Source organism: Rattus norvegicus, chromosome 7 (assembly GCF_036323735.1).
Source record: "Rattus norvegicus strain BN/NHsdMcwi chromosome 7, GRCr8, whole genome shotgun sequence".
Classification (NCBI taxonomy): Eukaryota; Metazoa; Chordata; class Mammalia; order Rodentia; family Muridae; genus Rattus; species Rattus norvegicus.
Window position 1 is genome coordinate 117,381,151 of NC_086025.1, and position 19,036 is coordinate 117,400,186.

Below are 19,036 nucleotides of genomic sequence, written 5' to 3' on the forward strand. Positions count from 1 at the left end.
TATTTCCCCACGTTCAGGAATTTTATGTCTCTGTAAGACTTCTTGTCTCACTTTCAGCCTGTCTTATCACTTTTCTGTTGCTATGATTGACCAAAGCAACTTCTAAAAGAAAGTGTTTAACTGAGCTTATGGTTCAAGAGGGTTAGAGTCTGTAAACAGTTGAGTGTTACTTCTTGTTCCACAAGTAGGAGGCAGAGGAGAGAGAGAGGGGGGGGGGGAGAGAGAGAGAGAGAGAGAGAGAGAGAGAGAGAGAGAGAGAGATCCAAGCTCCATCTAATGCTTGGCTGCCCACAAGAAGAGCAACAGAGTCAACTAACCTGGACCCTTGAGGGATCCCAGAGACTGAACCACCAACCATGTTCTAGGTACCCCGCACATATATAGCAGATGAGCAGCTTGGACTTCATATGGGTCCCCCAACAACCGGGGTTGGGGCTGTCCGCGACTCTGATGCCTGTCTGTGGAATCTGGTCCTCTAACTGGGCTGGCTTGTCTGGCCTCAGTGGGCAAGGGTGTGCCTAGTCCTGCAGTGACTTTATGTGCTGGGGTGGGTTGGTACTCAGGGGAACCTCCCCCTTCTCAGAGGGGAAAGGGGAGGGGCTGCGTGAGGAGGGGACTGGGAGGAGAGGTGCGGCCGTGGTTGGGACGTAAAGTGAATAAATAAATAAACGGGAAAAATGTATGGAGTTGACACATTGGCTACCACACTAAAGGGTCAACTGCATAACTGGATTTGAAGTCTAAGATCAAGGTGCTTGCGGGCGAGGTGCTGGGTGGGGGCTGCCCTTGGACTCTGAGGTGCCCTTGTTGCTGGCTCTTTGGGATAGCATGCCTCATGCTTATACAGTGAAAGGGACAGAGGCCAAAGGGACACGTGAGAATAGAGCCAGATGCTTCACTGAAGTCATTCATAAGGTTCCTATTTATTAGGTCTGCGCATCACAACCTCATTCCTGACAGGTCCTGCCTCTCAGTGCTGTTGAGTTGGGCCCCGTGTCCATCTGTGTGGGTCCCGGGAACTCAGGCCCACCCAGCACAGTGGTTTCGCATCAGTTGGCGGCTGTCTCACCTGCAATGGCATCTTTTTAAACGCCTATGCCGCTCTTACTTTCACCCCGAAGCGTCTTGCTGGGGGACGATGGGGTATTAGCTTCTCTCGAAAGCTCTCGCCACCCTCCGCGTCATTTAGCTCCTTCCCCCTTGGCTGTTTATCATCGTTGCTCTTTTTCTTTATTTTGTGTTTCTTTTACCAATCTATTTTTAGTCTGTGGGAGGTGTGGCTTGCGCATTAGCTTTCAACCAGCTAAACTCCAGCATCAACTTGGACACAGTCGCTGGCTCATAAGCTGTCTGTTTCTTAGTCATTCAGACGCCTCCCCACCCCCCCCACTTCTCTCCTCTCCTCTCCTCTCCTCTTTTTTTCACCTTCCCGCCCTTTGTCTTCCACTCCCCTCTCCTTTTCCTGTCCCCGATCTCATCAATACAGGCTCTGGTTGGTCTGCTGGCCAGGGTTAGTGAGTGTGGTATTTTCATTTCCGGCCTGTAGACTCATACCATGTATATCTTTTATAAATCCATGGTTTTTAAACAATATTCTCATTTATTTATTTTCTATGCATGCACACACATGTAGACATGTGCACACATGTGCATGCCATAGTATATGTGTGGAGACGTTATGGTTCAGTTACGAGTGTTTAATATGATCACTGTAGGTCTCGGGCTTAAATATTTTAATTATGTGCTCTTGTATTCTCTGTTGTTTGTTTTGAAACAGGTCGGTAACTATGTCAACTAGTCTAGCCTTGAACTCTCAGACATCCTCCCACCTCTATCTCTTGAGTGCTGGGACTAAGGGCATGTGTCATTTTGCCTTACCTACTCCTTCTGTCCTCTCTCATAGCCACTCCCTCTTCCTTCCTGTCCCCCCCATCTCCTTGATCCCAGGCAATCATTAATATGTTAACCATATGTTTGATAAACTTTAAGCATGTCATAGAAATGGAACCATATAGTATATAACTTATATATAATATACAGTATATTACAGCATATAGCCATTTGCCTCCAAACACTAATTCTCAAATCTCTCTGTATGTAAGTGGTTCATTTTTACTGCTATCTAATATCCCACAGGTAGATGTACCACAGTTTGTCTAGTCACTGGCCTGGAGAAGAAGCTCTGTTTCTAGTCCGATGCTCTTACCAGTGCAGCTGCTGTGAACAGTACAGGTTTTTGTGTGGATTTTAATTTTGAATTATTTGGAACAAATGCCTGGGGTGTGACCTCTGGCCTATGTACCAGTATTGTGTTCATTTTTCTAAAAAAAATTATTTATTAATTTTATGTACATGAGTACACTGCAGCTGTCTTCAGACACACCATTAGTGGGCATCAGATCCCATTACAGATGGTTGTGAGCCACCATATGGTTGTGGGAATTGAACTCAGGACCTCTGGAAGAGCAGTCAATGCTCTTGAGCCATCTCTCTAACCCTGATTTTTTTATTTTTAATTCTCTCTCTCTCTCTCTCTCTCTCTCTCTCTCTCTCTCTCTCTCTCTCTGTGTGTGTGTGTGTGTGTGTGTGTGTGTGTGTGTGTGTGTGTACTAGCATGTAGTACCTATGGAGGCCAGAAGAGGGCATCATATGCCTTAGGACTGGATTCATAGGTCCTGGTGAGCTGCTTAATATGGTGACCGGGAACTTGGGTCTTCTGGAAGAACAGCCAGTGGTTTTAACTACAGAGGCAGCTCCTCCCCCATCCCTGCCCTGTGTTCCTTAAAAAGAAACTGACAAAGCATTTCCAGCCTGGCTGTTTTACACCCCACTGTAGTATGAATACCACCCTCTCCTCTGCATCCCCATCAGCGTTTGCTATAATTCTTGACTTTGCTGCTCTGTTGGGTGTTCTGTGATGTTACGCTGTGGTTTCGGTTTGGATTTCTGTTTTGAGGTCTTAGGCTTCCTTGCTTCTGTGTTTAACAGAGGTGTGTGGTATTTTCATTTGGTCACTGTGATAAACACCATGACCAAAAGCAATGGTGGTTTTCAGCTTACAATTCTAGGTCACAGTCCCTCACTGAGGGAAGTCAGGACAAGAACTCTAGGGAGGAACCTGGAGCAAAAACCAGGGGGTAACTCTGCTCACTGGCTTCCTCTCTGGCTCACGGTCAGCTACAACCCAGGACCACCTGACTAGGGATGATATAACCCACAGTGGGCGGGTCCTCCTACCTTAAACACCAATCAAAGCAATTCCCCATAGACACACCCACATAGACATTCCCATTGGGAATTCTTCTACAGAGAGTCCCTCTACCCAGGTGTCTTAACTTGACAGCCAAGATTAGCATCACAAAAGTTAAGACTTAGGCTCTGAGAGTGGAAAAAAAGCAGGATTCAAACAAATGGGAAGACATCCCATGTTCATGGAGTGGAAGATGTGGGGGTGCTCCGATGGCTATGTTCTCCAGGATGATCTGTAGACATGACAGAGTTCCTCTTGGCACCCCAGATGGCTTCCCTGCATAGACCATGCGTGAGGCAGATCCTTGAGTTTCCTGGTCCCACAAGGAACTAAAACGGCTCGGATGAGACTGAATAGAACGGAGAAGGCTCAGATGTCTATGAAGCCCTACACGTCAGGACAGTGTGTTCTTGGCATTGGGGCATGTATTAGTCACTGGGATGGAATTTAGAGTTTGGATATAAACCTCACATTTATAAATAGTTCCTTTCCGACACAGGATGGTTTCTCATGGTACTGAGATAGCCACATGCAAAAGAATAAAGTTGGAACTAAGCATCACCATATGCAAAATTAGCTTAGGATGGACCAAAGGCATGTATGAAGGGGCCAGATTGTCAGACAGGGCTTGATTAAGAAGTAGTGTTTTAGACTCATGGCTAAAAGCACATCCAACAAAACTAAGATAGGTAAATGTCCTCCATCAGAATCTTTTGCCTTCTGTGCCCTTGTCTAGTTTGATTTTTCTGACCGTTTTCCTCATTTCCTTCTCTTCTCCTCTCCCTTCTCCCGCACTTCTCCTTTGAGACAGAATCTGACATATGTCAGGCTCACCTCAGACTTGCTGTGTCACTGAGGATGGTTTTGAATTTTCCATCCTCCCACCTTTGTCTCCCAAATGCTGAGATTGCAAACGATGCTTCATCGTGCCCAAGTTATGTAGTTCTGTGGCTTGAAAATGGGGATCTGTGCCTGCTAGGCATTCTACAGTCTGAGCCACATCCCCAGCCCCTAATTTGGAGGCTACAGCATCCGGATGTTTGGTTCTGAAGCGACTTTATGTGTTTGGCTACTAGGTTTTGGTCGCGTATGTGTTTGCACATGTTTTTCTCTTATCTATGACTGGTCATTTTTATTTTTCTTAACAGGAACTTTCACAGAGCAGATCTTTTTGGCATTTTTATCATGTTGGGTCTTTTGATATACAATCAAGGTATGTCTCTCTTCGGTTTAGATTGTCTTTGATTTCTTTCACTAGGTTTTTGTTTGGTTTGGCTTTGGGTGCTTAAGTCCTTCACGTTATCTTTACCTCTGCATCTAAGTATCTAATTTTGGGAGGACCTGTGACTGTTACAGCATTTTAAACTTTCCTCCTCTTATATCTGATATTTGTATGAAGAAGTCAATTGGTTTACGGCTTCACATCCAGTGTTCTGAGGCCTTTTGAACTCGTAGCTCTTGGTCTCTGTCAATTCCTCAGAATTTTCTGTCATAGGCAGGCAGGTGAATAGGTCTATTCACCCTGACTCCAGCATCCAGAACCATCCTGAGCAAAAAAGATGGAGGCAGACCTTTGGCCTTATTTCTGGAGTAATTTGGTTTTTTTTTTTTTGAGCAAATATTTTTAAGGGTAGTTTCAAGTTTGTGACACCTCCAGGCCCCACATGCATCGTGTCCCCAAATCCAACATTCCACTAGAGTCATGTCCATGGCACAGTCAGTGACCCACGTTGACAAATCATCGCTACCAGGCTTCTGGATTTTCCTGAGGGTCTGTGCACTCCTGCATGTGTATCCTGCTGGTTTGGACACAGGTGTAGAGGGCTAGGGACCCAACCCTATAGCACCACGCAGAGCAGCTTTACTGCCCTGAGGATCCCCGAGCTCCTCCTGTTTGCCCTTTCCAGAATGGCACAGAATTGGGAATCATGAACACGCATCATCTTCAGATGAGCCGCCTGCACTCAACGATATGCACTTTCAAATTGCCCTTCCCCCAGTCTTTCCTAGCTTGATAGCCTGGTATGATATTCCATTGTCTATTGACTCATTCTTCTGCTGAAGTATGCTTGTCTGCTTCCAAGTTCTGGCAATTTGGGATTGTGGTGGTCTGAATATGCTTGGCCCAGGGAATGGCACTATTAGGAGGTGTGGCCTTGTTGGAAGAAGTGTGTCACTGTGAGAGTGGGCAAGGAGACCTTCCTCCTAATGCTGTGGGAGCCAGTCTTCTCCTAGCAGCCTTCAGATGAAGAGGTAGAACTGTCAGTTTTTCCCACACCATGCCTGCCTGGACTTTGCTATGTTCCCACCTTCATGATAATGGACTGAACCTCTGAACCTGTAAGCCACCCCTAATTACATGTTGTCCTTATAAAGAGTTGCCTTGGTCATGGCGTCTGTTCACAGCAGTGAACTCTAAGACAGGGACAAAGTTGCTACATCACCTCCAAGGCTGTGTGTGGCCAGGCTGTCAGTGTCTTTGAGTAAACAGTGAGAAGCAAGACCGTGGAGAAAATATATTTGTTTAATCCCATTTATTGAAATCTGTTGCTGTTGTCACCCAGAAGCAATTGACTCAGGTTTGGGAAACTGGGGCTGGTCTGTGAGGGCTTGGGCATGTTAATTCCTGGGGAACAGCCTTTGGGGTCCATAACTATCCTGTTCCCTAGTTGGATGCCTGGCAGCCTGGGCCCATCCTGTGTTGTCTCCTCCATCATCTCCTGTACTTGGAACCCTGAGGACCAAATGTTCTCTGGGGTAGAGGGTGTGCCTGAGTGACCCAGGCAGTGCTGGCTGGTGTGTTCCTGTCTCCTTGATGAACACTAATAATCATGGTCCAATAGAGAAGATGAAGAAATCTTCCAACAGAGGGAGGAGAGGAAATAGAGGGGCAAGGTACCCCGATAGCCAGGACCTGATGGTGTGATCCAGGTGGCTGACGCCTATGTGGATTAGGAAGGATGGTCCTAACAGTCTCTTGGTCTGGTCTCTGCCTGTGGGTACCTCTCTTGAGGACCTGGTCTGCCATCCTCCTCCTCAGAAAAGCATCCAGCCTGTCCTAGAACTCAAGAACCATGAGGAAAGCCAGCATGTCTCTAGTATCCACGGTTACCATTCGGCTACCAGGAGACCAGTCCTGGCCGTCTTTCCAAGTTCAAGACCCACTAGATGCCCCAGAGAATAAACCTGTGAAGTCTCTCCTACCCTCAGCCTGCACCCAGCCTACTGTCCATTCCCCATGTCACTCAGCTGCTTTTCTGGGGCCTGAGGCTTCCAAGGCCAAGAGTGTCTGGTGTCTTCTATGTGAGGGACCAAAGGAAAGGACAATGGCTTTTCAGGAAACCAGTGCTTACTAATGAAGGCTACTCTGTCTTCTCATCTAACACACAAGGAACATATTGTGTTCACCTGAGGGAGAGCTGGTGTAGGTGGATGAGGATGTGTTCCTGTGTGAGGCCCGTGCCCTGGCCCTGGGGACTGTGGCAGAGAAGACCCATTGTCTTCTCCTGAGCTCAACTGTTCCCAGAAGGACTTCAGGACAGCCACACCCAGGCTCCCAAGCCATATCCGGCTGTCACTCCCCTGTGCACACAACTTAGCCTTCACCCACTCAGGACAGTGTCTGTCTGGCCTTGTTTTCTGCCCTTGACCTTGAAAAAACCTTGAGTTCTTCACGATGGACCACCACCCCGTGGCTGAGCCCCCAGCCCCTGGTCCTCTCCCTCCTCGACCCACGGCAACAAGTTACACTGCCTGGGTTCCCAGCGTCTGTGTTGAACATCCAATCCAGCTTCAACAGGGGGAAACAGTTGATTTGATTTCTCCTTTATTAAAACTAAGGAAGTCGTTATAAAAACCACTATATAGAAAGACAAACGCAGCAAGACAGCGCCAGTGTAACACACGCCATTATTACATCGGACTAGGAAGGGGGAGAATAGTGATACCAGTTTTTATTTTCTTTTTGGTTTTCCTGGTCATGGGCTCTGAGAGAGATGCCCGTGCCTGCTCTTCACGAGCCTGGCATTTCTAGCTTAGAGATACCTTCCCGCTCCGTCCTGTCTGCTTCCTTTGGTCCACTGACCCAGGGCGGAGAGAGCAAGTCACTTGCAGGAAGGCCTCTTGCTCTCGAGGGTGGCCGGGCTCTGGCCCTCCAGCTTTGCTGGTATTGCACTTCGCCCATATGCTCACCTGTGGATATTAAAAGGGGCATTTCCCGGTAGCTTGAGCACAGACGGCGGGGGTAATGGGAAGAGACTGGATGTGAGAAACTGAGACGCAGGCCTAAAAGCTCACACTAGTCAGATACTAGCCGTAACCAGATGGGAGGCCATGGTGGCCCTGTGTCTCTAGCTGCTGGCCCCATGCTTACTTTACAGTTGACACTAACTGCAAGGGGACTCTGTATGTTTTAGAGGGCGGTTCTAATGTGTCAAGGGTAAACAGGTTAGGGCTTTGACGTAAAGATAGGAGTGTTAACCACCGAGTGACTGACGTGTGGTTAAATCCATTCACTCATCAAACATTTCTAGCACCGACTACCTGGCTGGAGTCTGGACTGGGAACAGGGTGGAGTGGGGCAGGCAACACCACCTCCAAGGTCACTTTTGTGGGAGGAACAGAGAAATGTTCTGTCTTTATTTTGGGGAGTGGAAGTTTTCTGTTAGGCACAGAGTCAGGTCAGCAATGGTAGACCACCGGCCTGTTAGGGGACCACTGCCTGTTTTCTGATGCAGCACCTGTGTCTGCACAGGAGCGGTTTCAGGGGGGCGCCAATGACACAGCAGGGGTGTCCGGGGCTGCTCAGCAAGTGTCTGCTGAACAGAAGAGGATTTGAGCAGCATGGGGATGGTATGTGGCCCTGTGCTGATGGCCTCAGCTGTCAGTCATTCCAACCACAGCCATAAAGTGCAGGCACATTGTGCGGCTGTGGAAAGGGCAGGAAGCCATGGTGGTACCTGACACATGGTAGGCACGAAGCCTCACCCTCTAGAGGGTACAGAACACCTTTGCCCCAGGACATCACCTCTTCTCCGTCCTCTGACCAGGCAGACATAGACATACACGTGCGCGCACACACAGTGAGCTGTGTGACAGCCTCGGGGCACTGCCCCAGCAGACGGTAAACGGTGTGCTGGCTCCATGCCCTTCACACACACAGGAAATGCTCAGGAGGCCACTCGGGTTGTCACCTGTGCCCAAATGCCTGGGGACTCTCATGCTTACCTCTCAAGCAATTCCTGTTAGTGGGGACAAGCAGCCAGATTGGAAAGTTAAAACAAGCCACTAAGAAAGTGTCTGGAAGCCCAAGGATCTTCTTACAGCCTCTTGTGGAGCATGTATGTGTGAGTTCATGTGTGTGTGCATGTAAGTGTGTGTGTGTGTATATACATGTTTGAACACGTGCATGTGGTATCCATGGGTGTGTATGCATACATGGGTGACTATTTCTGTTGTCATGTATACATGTGTATGTTCAAAGGTGTTCATTACTGAACACATGTAAGTGACACTCATAGGTGTGTGTATAGACGTGCACACACGAATATGTGCATATGTATATACTGTGTGTGTGTGCATCTGCATGTGTGGACACATGAACAAGTATGTTCACATGTGTGGGTGTATGTATATGTGTGTGTGCACACATGTGTGTGTTCCTAGATATGCATGTTTGTGTGTGTGTGTGTGTGTGCACACATGTGTGTGTTCCTGGATATGCATGTTTGTGTGTGTATGTGTGTGTGCTCCTGTTTGGATTAAGGCCTGTTGCATACTGGTTACAGTCACCATCAGATGCTTGGCCACTCCCACACGGGATGAGTAAGCCATTTCCTTGGTGGGTGCAGCCAACCAGGGAGGGAGGAGTTCTGAATGGAGGTTCTAGAGCACACAGATGACAGGTGTAACACTGATCACTAGGGACATCGGGTACCCACTGGGACAAAGCCAGACAGACACAAAGACATTCCGTGACCCTCTGTGGGCACCCCGTGTCTGCAGCTTCTCTGCTTCCTGTGGCTACTTGTGGCTGCAGGCATGTACTGTCGCCTGAGGCTCATGGAAAGAGGACAGTTGCAGCTGGAGGAGACAGCAGTGGGAAGCTCGGCAGAGACAGCGCAACAACTGTTCAGGACTTTGTCTCTACTCTGTGTCCTTTTAGGACATGCTACTAATTGGCACATCTGTCACCCACAGAAACCACGGGCAGGGGACAGATTTTCATGATGGCCACCTGGGGTCCTCCAGCCCACCCGAGTGCTCACACCCACATGGACACAGCTCTTGCTTCTAGTAGCTCTGGAGTCAGCACTGGGAAAGACCCTGACCTCTAACCCCTGTTTGCCAAGGGAAGAGAGGAGGCTCAGAGAGGTTGGGTGGTGGGTGAGCCAGGGTCAACCAGCTGGGAGGGAGCAGGGTGCTCAGGGCCTGCTAAGTCAAAGGTTATGTTGTCCTCTGGGGACGGGCGTTCTCCTGTGTCCCGGACAGTGTTTAGATTCTTAGCCTCAGACACATACATGAGAGGTGCATCCCAGCAGATCCCAATCAGAAGCCTCATGGGGCCCTTCAGCTATTCCCTTAGAGGCTTCTGATGGGGACCTCCACCCCCACATAGTACCCTGCTATCTGCATAGCCATGGCCCTTCCTGTGTCTGAGGGAGGAGGCTTCACAGAGGAAGTAGCTCCAAGCCCTTTGCAAGCAGCTGTGAGAGTGTCACCCAGAGCCACCCAAAACCAGAAGTTGCCTCGACATCTGGTATGACTCCTTCCTCTCAGCACTGGGGAAACTGAGGCAGGAGGGCCTGTGATCACTTTGCTCGTGTGCTAACACAGTCTTCATCTTACGAGCCCCAGGATCCTTTCCCCTGCAGACGTTCTGCCTGGGGACAGCGCTGGCCAAGGGAGGGATGCAGCTTCAGGAAGAATGGATCACAGGGCTGAGGGCAGGAACAGTTTGGCCTCTTTCGTAGGGGGAGATGGCCATGTCTACATTGGCAATGTGACCTCTGGAGATTTACAGGGTCACTTCTGGGGGAGGGGATGTCCTTCCTTTTGTATGCCCCAGGGCAGAGACGCAGAGCTCTTTGGGCTCCCAGGCTTACTCAGAAAGCCCCATTGTAAGCGGACAGCTTCACAGAATCCTCTGCTCTGGGTTCCCATTGGACCCATCACTCTAGCCACATGGTTTCTTCCCTTCCAGATGTGGCACCCCAGGGCAAAGCCCAGCCTCCACTCACCTCTGGACCTCTCTGCCTGGCCCGGTGCACAGCAGGCATGTGGCTAGTGCGAGCTCGGGGGTGAGGCGGGGGAGGAGCTGGGCTGGAGGTGCTGTGAAAATGTTGGACACGTGCTCTAGTGACCACCCTGGGGCACCCGGGTTATGGAGCCTAATACACCCTGGGAACCCAAGGACGTAGTCTCAGGTTCCTGTCATCCTGGGGCCAAGTTATGGAGCTGACCACTTCCTGCCATATAAGTGTGGCACCCCTTCCCCCAAGCTGCACTGTTTTCAATGACATTAGCACCCTCACCTCCCAGGGGCTGTGATGTACACACCACACATCCCACCTAGGCTGCCCAAAGCCGGTTAAGATGCTTTCTCGTTACTGCTGCTATGGGAATAGATCCCGCCAGAACCGACCGTCACTGGTATGCTCCAGTCCCCACTGCCTGTGACACAGGAAGGCTGGGCCCTTTGCCGCCCGGACTCCACCAGCTCGCAGTTGCTGGCCCAAGCAAGAGGCCTGAGCCACAGACAAGGACATGGGCAAGACTCCTGAGCCACACGGCAACTTGCACTCATCGGAGAGCCTGCAGTGGCCATGGGGCTCAATTAAAAGCTAACTGACTGAACATATAGAAACACCCTGATCACACACATGTGCTCGCACACACTCAAGTTCGATATCCCGACACGGATAGGCCTAAGGGGGCCGCTATTGGAGGGAGTGGAGGTGGGGAAACGTCAGTGTTTGGACCATGGTACAGCTCACAGCCCCAAATCCCTCTGGCTGGAATCAGTCAGGGCAATTTACTGTTGGTCACCTCAGTCCACACTGAGTCTCTTCTCAGAAGCCACCAGCCCCAAAGAGAACTATTGCTTGCAGACAGGCGGCTCAGAGCCCCTTTCCTACACCCTGTCCCCGGACCCTGAGTTTGCTCCTAATCTCAGAAGTTCACGGAAGGGGGTTCTGGGCACAGGTGGTATTTCCTCTTTTGTTACCACGCCACTGCCCCGGCTCTCCCTGGTGTCTTGGTTGAAGCTGCTCTTGGAGGCTGCACCAGGTGCTCTGGTTCTAGCCTCCTCCATCCTGAGGCACAGCAAAAGGGTTTTCTGGAGAGAGTGGAAGAAAGAAGTACCAAGCGTTAGTTAGAGTGAGGAAAAAGCCAAGAACGTATGACATTTGTATGTCGGACACAAGAAAGTGTGTGCCGCTGCCTTTGCATAGGATACTAGAACTTCTGGCCCATGCAATAAGATAAGAAAAACATACGGAGGGCCAGGACTTATATAGAAAAACCCAAATCACAGTTAACTGTATACAATGTATCTGGAAGATCCAACAGAGCCAGCAGGCTGTGTATTAAAGCAGGGATTGCGGTTGTAAATATAATTCTTACTCTTTAAGCCACCAGATCAACTTATAAGGCCAATGACGTTCATCTGCCACAGCCTGCCTATATATCTTGTCTTGAAACTGTTCCAGTAGGCACCTGGTGTTGCATATAATTTTCTTCTAAAACTTACTCCTCAGCCTTCCGAAGTACTCTGACTTGGGTGAAAATATATCCCTGTGAAATGAGCTAAGGATTGTTCAAAACAAATACGGATGCCATTCTTAGCAATTAAAAATAATCCCGTTATGCCTCTTGGACTCACACCTTTGGATGGGTCTCTGTGGGGCAGATAAAGTCATGGAAAGGAACCCAAGACTTGCCAGAAGATGAGTGTGTAAGAGCGAGGAGGTAAGACAGGCCTGAAGACTGAGGGCCGAGGGCTGGGACTGCTGAACCAGGCTGCAAGCAGGACAACAAGGAGCATGGACAAACTCGTCTATGCCTGTGCCACACATCACCATGCGAAGGACAACTATTCAAGGCCAGTGAGCTGGCTCAATGGTGCTTGTTCCCAAGCCTGGTAACACACAGTGAAAGGGAAAATCAACTCTCAAAAGTGACCCTCACACATGACTTCAGTGTATATATACACTCACACACACACACACACACACACACACTCCCCCCCACACGCATACACACACACATGCACACACTCCCACACACACACAGACACACACACACAGACACCACACACATGCACACACTCACACACACACACACTCCCCCCACACGCATACACACACACATGCACACACTCCCACACACACACAGACACACACACACAGACACCACACACATACACACACATGCACACACTCCCACACACACAGACACACACACACAGACACCACACACATACACACACACATGCACACACTCACACAACACACTCCCCCCCACACGCATACACACACACATGCACACACTCCCACACACACGCATACACACACATGCACACACACACACACACACGAGTGTGCTCAACAATGAAATGAATGTAATTAAAAAAAAAAACCACCACCACCACCAACAACAAAAAAAAACAGCCACGCAGTTGCAGATCCCTGTCCTCCCAGAGACCTTTGCAGATGAGGGTAACCACATGGTGGGGGTGACTAGCACAGGGAAGTCGAAGTCTACCCGGTTACAAGAGGGCCAAGGTGATTAGAGTTCCCTTATCCTGCACTTCCAGGGCCTAGAATGGCAAGCAGGATGTGGTAGGACCCAATAAATATTAGTTAAATGCATGAATGGACCAAGCAATTTAGAGCCTCGGCAGGGGAATCATCTTTCAAGCATGAGGTCAGCAGAAAGATTTGCTTGATATAGTTTTTGAATTACTGTCCCCATGAACCCTTCTTAAATAAATCACCAGCAGACAGGCTTGGGCATGTGAGGGGGCACAGAGGAGGCCCTCGTTCTAGGAGTATGTTTGAAAAAGCCCAAGGGTTCTAACAAGAACACAAGAGAACGGGAATGAAAACAGGGAAGTGGTATAAATAACAGATCGTAGGAGGCACGAGGTGAGGAGGAGGAGGTTTAGATAAACGAGGTCTGACTCATTTAGAGTTGGGGGTCTGAAGAATTCTTCATATCAGAAGTCTGAGGACAAAGGAAAACAGTGATGGAGAGACACCAGGAGAGGAAGGCGACGTCAGCGAGTGCTGACATTGTTCATCGTGGGAAGAAAAGAAAACACCGTGTCATGAAATAAATGATTAAGCCCATCACATCCCATTATAATTATGGAGGTAACCATGGCATCCAAACACAGCTTTCCGAGTGATCAGAAGACATTTACACGGAAAATAAAACATAGAAAACCCAGGACATTTGGGGGAAATTGACAGCCCCCACCAAAGCTATAAACACAAAAAATGTATCATAAACCAGGAGGACAGAAATGGGACTGAGTGTGTTTCCTGCGGCAGTAGACATTAATGAGCCGTACTCGCTAGCTAAAAAAGACAAAGACGCTTAGTGGGGACTGCAGAGACATCTCACTTCAGACCAAGTGACTCAGAAAGGCCCACACTTCAAGCCACTGGAACCCACGCTTCAGAATGGTCAGATGGCAGGTTCTGCTCCGCTTACTCTAGCCCATTTCAGAAGAAATCATGCATGGTGATACACGGTTGCAAACAGGGAGGAACTGAGGGTCCTGGTCCGAACAGCAGACCAGGCCAAGTTGGGTTAACTGGGCAGAGCCCTGTTGAATGCTTTCCTGATGCATTGTCCCAGGGTCCATCCTCAGCACTGAATGAACTGGGCGTGGTGGGAAATTTAGGCTACATGAAACAAAATAGGGCTGTGGGGGGAGGGGGAAGCAGAGAGAATAAGAGAAGCAAGGGTAGCTGTGAAGATGGAAGTTACCATCAAAGTCCAGCACCAGTGAATCCCCGTGCACTACGTAGCACAGCCTTGGTATTTGCTCCACAGGAGCCGCTGAGAAAGAGGCAGAAAGGCCATCACTGGTACCCCCAGTTCTCCTCTCTCCATGATACATGGAGTGGCCAAAATGTACCTAAGGGAGTCCTTCCTCTCTGTCTCTCTGTCTCTGTGTCTCTCACACACATACACAAAACCCTCACACAAGTGTGTATTAAATGGAATCTACCCTTTACTCAAGTGTTGTTGAAAAAAGTGTCTGAATTTCAAAAAGCAGAATTAAAACATTATGTGGTCATAATACAACAGAATTTGAAAAAAAAAAAAACCAACAACAACACAAGTCAGGTGTAAGAGGTGTTAAGTGGCACACACTTATAATCTCAGCTTGAGGCCAGCCTTGGCTACATAGCAAGACTCAAACAAACAAACAACCAAACAGACAGACAGACAGCTGGGGCTTAGCTGGGACAATACTTGCCATACAAGCCTAAGAACCTGAGTTCAGAGCTCCAGCACCCATCTGAGAAACTAGGTGCCATGGCACGCTTTTGTAATCCCAGAACTGAGGAGACAGGCCATCCAGTCTAGCCAAAGGGGTGAGCTACAGGTTCAGTGAGATGTGCTATCTCAAAGAGTAAGGCGAAAAGCGATTAGGGAAGACGCATGGTGTTATCCCATAGCCTCTACACGCATGTGCACAAACATGTACATATATATACACGCGAACACACATGCCAGAGAAAAACGATGAAACAAAATACAGTCTACTGCCGAAAACTTTATAAACTCTTTAAAAATAACTCCTGAGTCAAAAAGTGTGAGGGGGTTGGAGAGGTGGCTCAGTGGTTAAGAGCACTGGCTGCTCTTCTAGAGATCCTGAGTTCAATTCCCAGCAACCATGTGGTGGCTCACAACCATCTGTAATGGGATGCAATGCCCTTTTCCAGTGTCTGAAGAGAGCAAGAGTGTACTCACATACATTAAATAAATAAATAATCTTTTTTTTTAAAAAGTGAGAGAGTGAAGAATAGAAATTGCAAACATCAGTCAAAAAAAAACGGGAGTTTCAAAAATGGTCAAAAGTGAAAATAGCATCTCTAAATCTGAGTGGTGTAGTCAAAGCTGCACTGAGAAGTGGTTTCATAGCCTTAGATAAGCCCTTCAGGAACAAGAAAACATAAGGAGATTGATCACCAGACTCAAACAGACAGGACAGAAAACAAACAAAACAAAAGAAATAACACTGAGGAAGTCACAGGAAGCAAAAAAGAGATTAAAACAGAAACATCAGCCCAAAGATGAAGCTCATAAGCAAACCTAGCTGTTGGTTCTTTGGAGAGCAATGAACCATGTGACCACCTGGAGATTCCAACACAGCAGAAGTGAGGAGAGACAAAGGGGACGATGATAGCTGGGAAAGGAGGGCCCTGTGTTACCTGTCCAACCCCAATCTCCAACTAGACCAACTCTCCAGAGATCTGCACACTGCTAAATCTGCTGCCCAGGTCCCTGACGGTCGACCCTCCCAGACATCTTCATCTCAGACTGTATCTCCAGTCACCTTCAGCCTCAGTGTTTTCCTAGGACTTCAAACACCACCTACATGGCACTGTTCTGGTTTCTTTTTTGATGCTGTAGTAAACACCATGACCAAGACCAACTTGGAGAAGACAAAGTTTATTCTAGCTTACAGGTTACAGTTCCTCATGGAGTGAAGCCAAGGCAGAGCTCTAGGCTTGAGGCAGAAACCAATGAAGGGATGCTATTTAGTGGCTGCTCTGGGCTCATCCCCAGCTACCTTTCTTACTTAGCCCATGGATCCCTGCCTAGGAAGGATATCACTTACAGTGGGCTGGACCCTCCTAGACCAAGATTAGAGTTAAAAATTGCTAACCACCAAGCTTGCCTAATGACTGAAAGATGCGACTAAGCCATGTACCCCATAGGCTTTGAAATAGCCAGGATGTAGGATGTACAGATAAAGCCATGAGCCAACTTTGTGGGTGACTGATGGTGATGTGCGCCAGTGTACCCTGATTATTCAGCCAGTGAGGAGGGGGAAGGGCTTGGTTTCGGGGCTGTAGAAACAGTCCTTTGCTGCCCGGATTTATGAAGTCAAAATAAACTAACCCTCTTTGCTACTCAGTCACTCGTGCTTGTTTTGAGTGGGGTCCCTTGTTCCCCACGGTGACCGCATTCCTGAAAAGAAATAACTTAGAACATGGCAGATTTATCTGGGTCCATCATGGCGGAGAAGGGCTTTGCAGATGGACCAGCTCTGGGCTGCAGTCCACAGAAGCAGGAAGCTTCTGGCTCAGATCTGGGAGGATTCAGAGGCAGACAGCCGACAGGAAGTGGAGGCCAACCCCAGTTACCCACTTCCACTGAGGCTCTGTCTGTCAAAGGAGACTCTGATGAGGTTAGCGTTTGAATGGGAGATGAGTGAAGGGGGAGGGGACTTGTCACTGAGGCCACCCGTGTCCCTTCCACAGAGACTTGGGGAGTGGACATCACCTCTACGGAACTTCTATGGTCTGGGACATTGGTCTCTTGCCTTCAGACCCAGCTGGGGCTGACACTCATCCCTTTGGTGCGTGTGATGGTTAACACTCACTGTAAACTTCATAGGCTCTTGAATGACCTAGAAGACAAAGCAATGGGCCTGTCTGTGTGGAACCTTCTGAATGAGCTTTGTTGAGATGGAAAGATCTGCCCTGAATGTGAATGGCACAATTCTATGGGTGGGGTCCTAGGTGATTTAAAAAGCAAAGGGGAGATGAACAAGAGCTATCCTCTCCCTCTTTTTTCTTACTTGCCTTTCTCGCTATGATGGAATAAACCCTTCTGCTCTCAAGTGGCGTTTGTCAGCTGTCTTGTTACAGCATTGAGCAAACAGTGCCCCTGATGGTCACGCCCTCATCTGGGACCCTGACTTGCCCTGTAGTGGTCCCTGACTTGCCGACGCCTGTCTCAGGGCCTCCTGGTCTTCATGTCATGTGATCTGTCATCATCAGTTAATGTCGTCACAGGATACACATGCCATCTCCCAGCATGCTCTGCTTATTCTCCACCAACAGTACCTGTTGGCTGCCAAGGTTAAACTATAACTCCTCCTTCCCTTGCTCAGCTCAGACTGCTGTCTGTGGCAGTTGCTGCCCTGCTACCAGCCCAGGCATTTACACCTTGGCTCTCCCTAAGCTTGGTTTGGTCACACTGAGACCCCCAGGGCCATGATGTTAGACAGCACATATAGACCACAGATTAAAGTGAGAACCAACCAATCAAGCCAGACCCAAGAGACAGTGTTCTACTTGTCCCAGCTTTATTGGAAAGCCTCCATGATATAACCTCCTCTCTGGGAAAGGAGAAATATTCAAAGAGCTTGTCAAAGGCAAAGGCATCTACAGTAGGCGATGGGTGGATCAGAATCCAGGCTGCCGGGAGAGGCCTATTTCTTTTTTTTTTTTTTTTTTTTTTTTGTTCTTTTTTTTCAGAGCTGGGGACCGAACCGAGGGCCTTGTGCTTCCTAGGTAAGCGCTCTACCACTGAGCTAAATCCCCAGCCCCGAGAGGCCTATTTCTTCACGGTTCCTCACTCACTGCACAGACCAAGTTCAGAGAGGGCACAAAGGAACACACAGCAGGGATGCTCAATTTCCGTGGCAGGTGGAAGGGTCTACACCCATGGAGCAGATGCCTGTGCCCTAATCAAGTGACGTCATTCAGCCCCTCCAGTCACCCACAGGGTGAGAAGACACCTCACAAGATCATCTGTGTAGCAACCGGAATCACAGCTGAAGGCTGTGCCAGCTCAGAGGCACTGACACCAGAGTGGCCGGGATGCTGAGGTTGCCCCAGGTCCAGGTCTGACTGTGAACTTCTTGGTCTCCATCCCAGGGGGTTAACACTGACCTGCATGGTATTGATACAGGCTGGGTGTCTCAGCACAGAGGTCTCAGCCTCCTTTTGGGTCTCCCCCCCATGGTTTCCAGGCATCTTGCTTTTATCGTGTCCTGTATCAAACACGTACATATCCCTCTAAAGTTAGACTGCTGCTTCTTCCCTCTGTTCTGGCCTCTCTAATCCCTGCAGCTCTCCACCCTCGCTCCCTTTCTGCAGGCGCCAGGCCCACCAAGTTCACTCTCAAAACATTTCAAACACACCAGGGCCATCTTCTTCAGTGTCTGGGTACCTCTGCCTCAGGGGCTCTGGGCTCTCCACTTGGACTACTGGCCTAGCCATTGATGCAGGACTCGATTTTCAACAGCCTCAGGCCCAGTATAGACCTCTCTCTCTCTTGGTCTCTCTCTCTCTCACTCTCTCATTCTCTGCTCTCTTTCTCGCTCTCTCAACCTTATTTTTTTTTTGTCTGGTTCACAGTCTATATGTATTTCTTTCTTTTAAATTCATGCTTCTCTCATATATTACATTGCAGCCTCAGTTTCCCCTCCTATCTCTCCTCCCAGCCTCTCCCTGCCCCCACCTCCACTCTCCCCCAAATCTACCCCTCCTCTGTTTTCCTTAGGAAAAGGGCAGGCTTCCCAGGGATATCAAATGAACAGAGCATGCCAAGTTACATTAAGACTAGGCACAACTACTCAGATTAACGCTGGATGAGGTGATTCAATAGGAGGAAAGGGGTTCCAAGAACAGGGAATAGAGTCAGAGACAGCCCTCTGCTCACACTGTTAGGAGTCTCACAAGAACACCAAGTTACACAACTGTAGCATATATGCAGAAGACCCAGGTCACACCCATACAGGCTCCCTGATTG

General features: G+C 48.8%; 1 protein-coding gene across 5 annotated transcripts in view; it reads right to left on the reverse strand.

The window, feature by feature from the left end:
• Positions 1-7,059: 7,059 nt before the first annotated feature.
• Positions 7,060-19,036, reverse strand: part of Shisal1 (shisa like 1) — a 103,330-nt gene continuing 91,353 nt past the window's right edge. For all 5 annotated transcript variants that reach the window (XM_039080314.2, XM_039080313.2, XM_039080315.2 and 2 more), the window contains one exon: positions 7,060-11,585. In XM_039080314.2, the coding sequence (XP_038936242.1) occupies position 11,585 (1 nt within the window). In that variant the 3' untranslated portion in view covers positions 7,060-11,584. The remainder of the gene's footprint in view (positions 11,586-19,036) is intronic.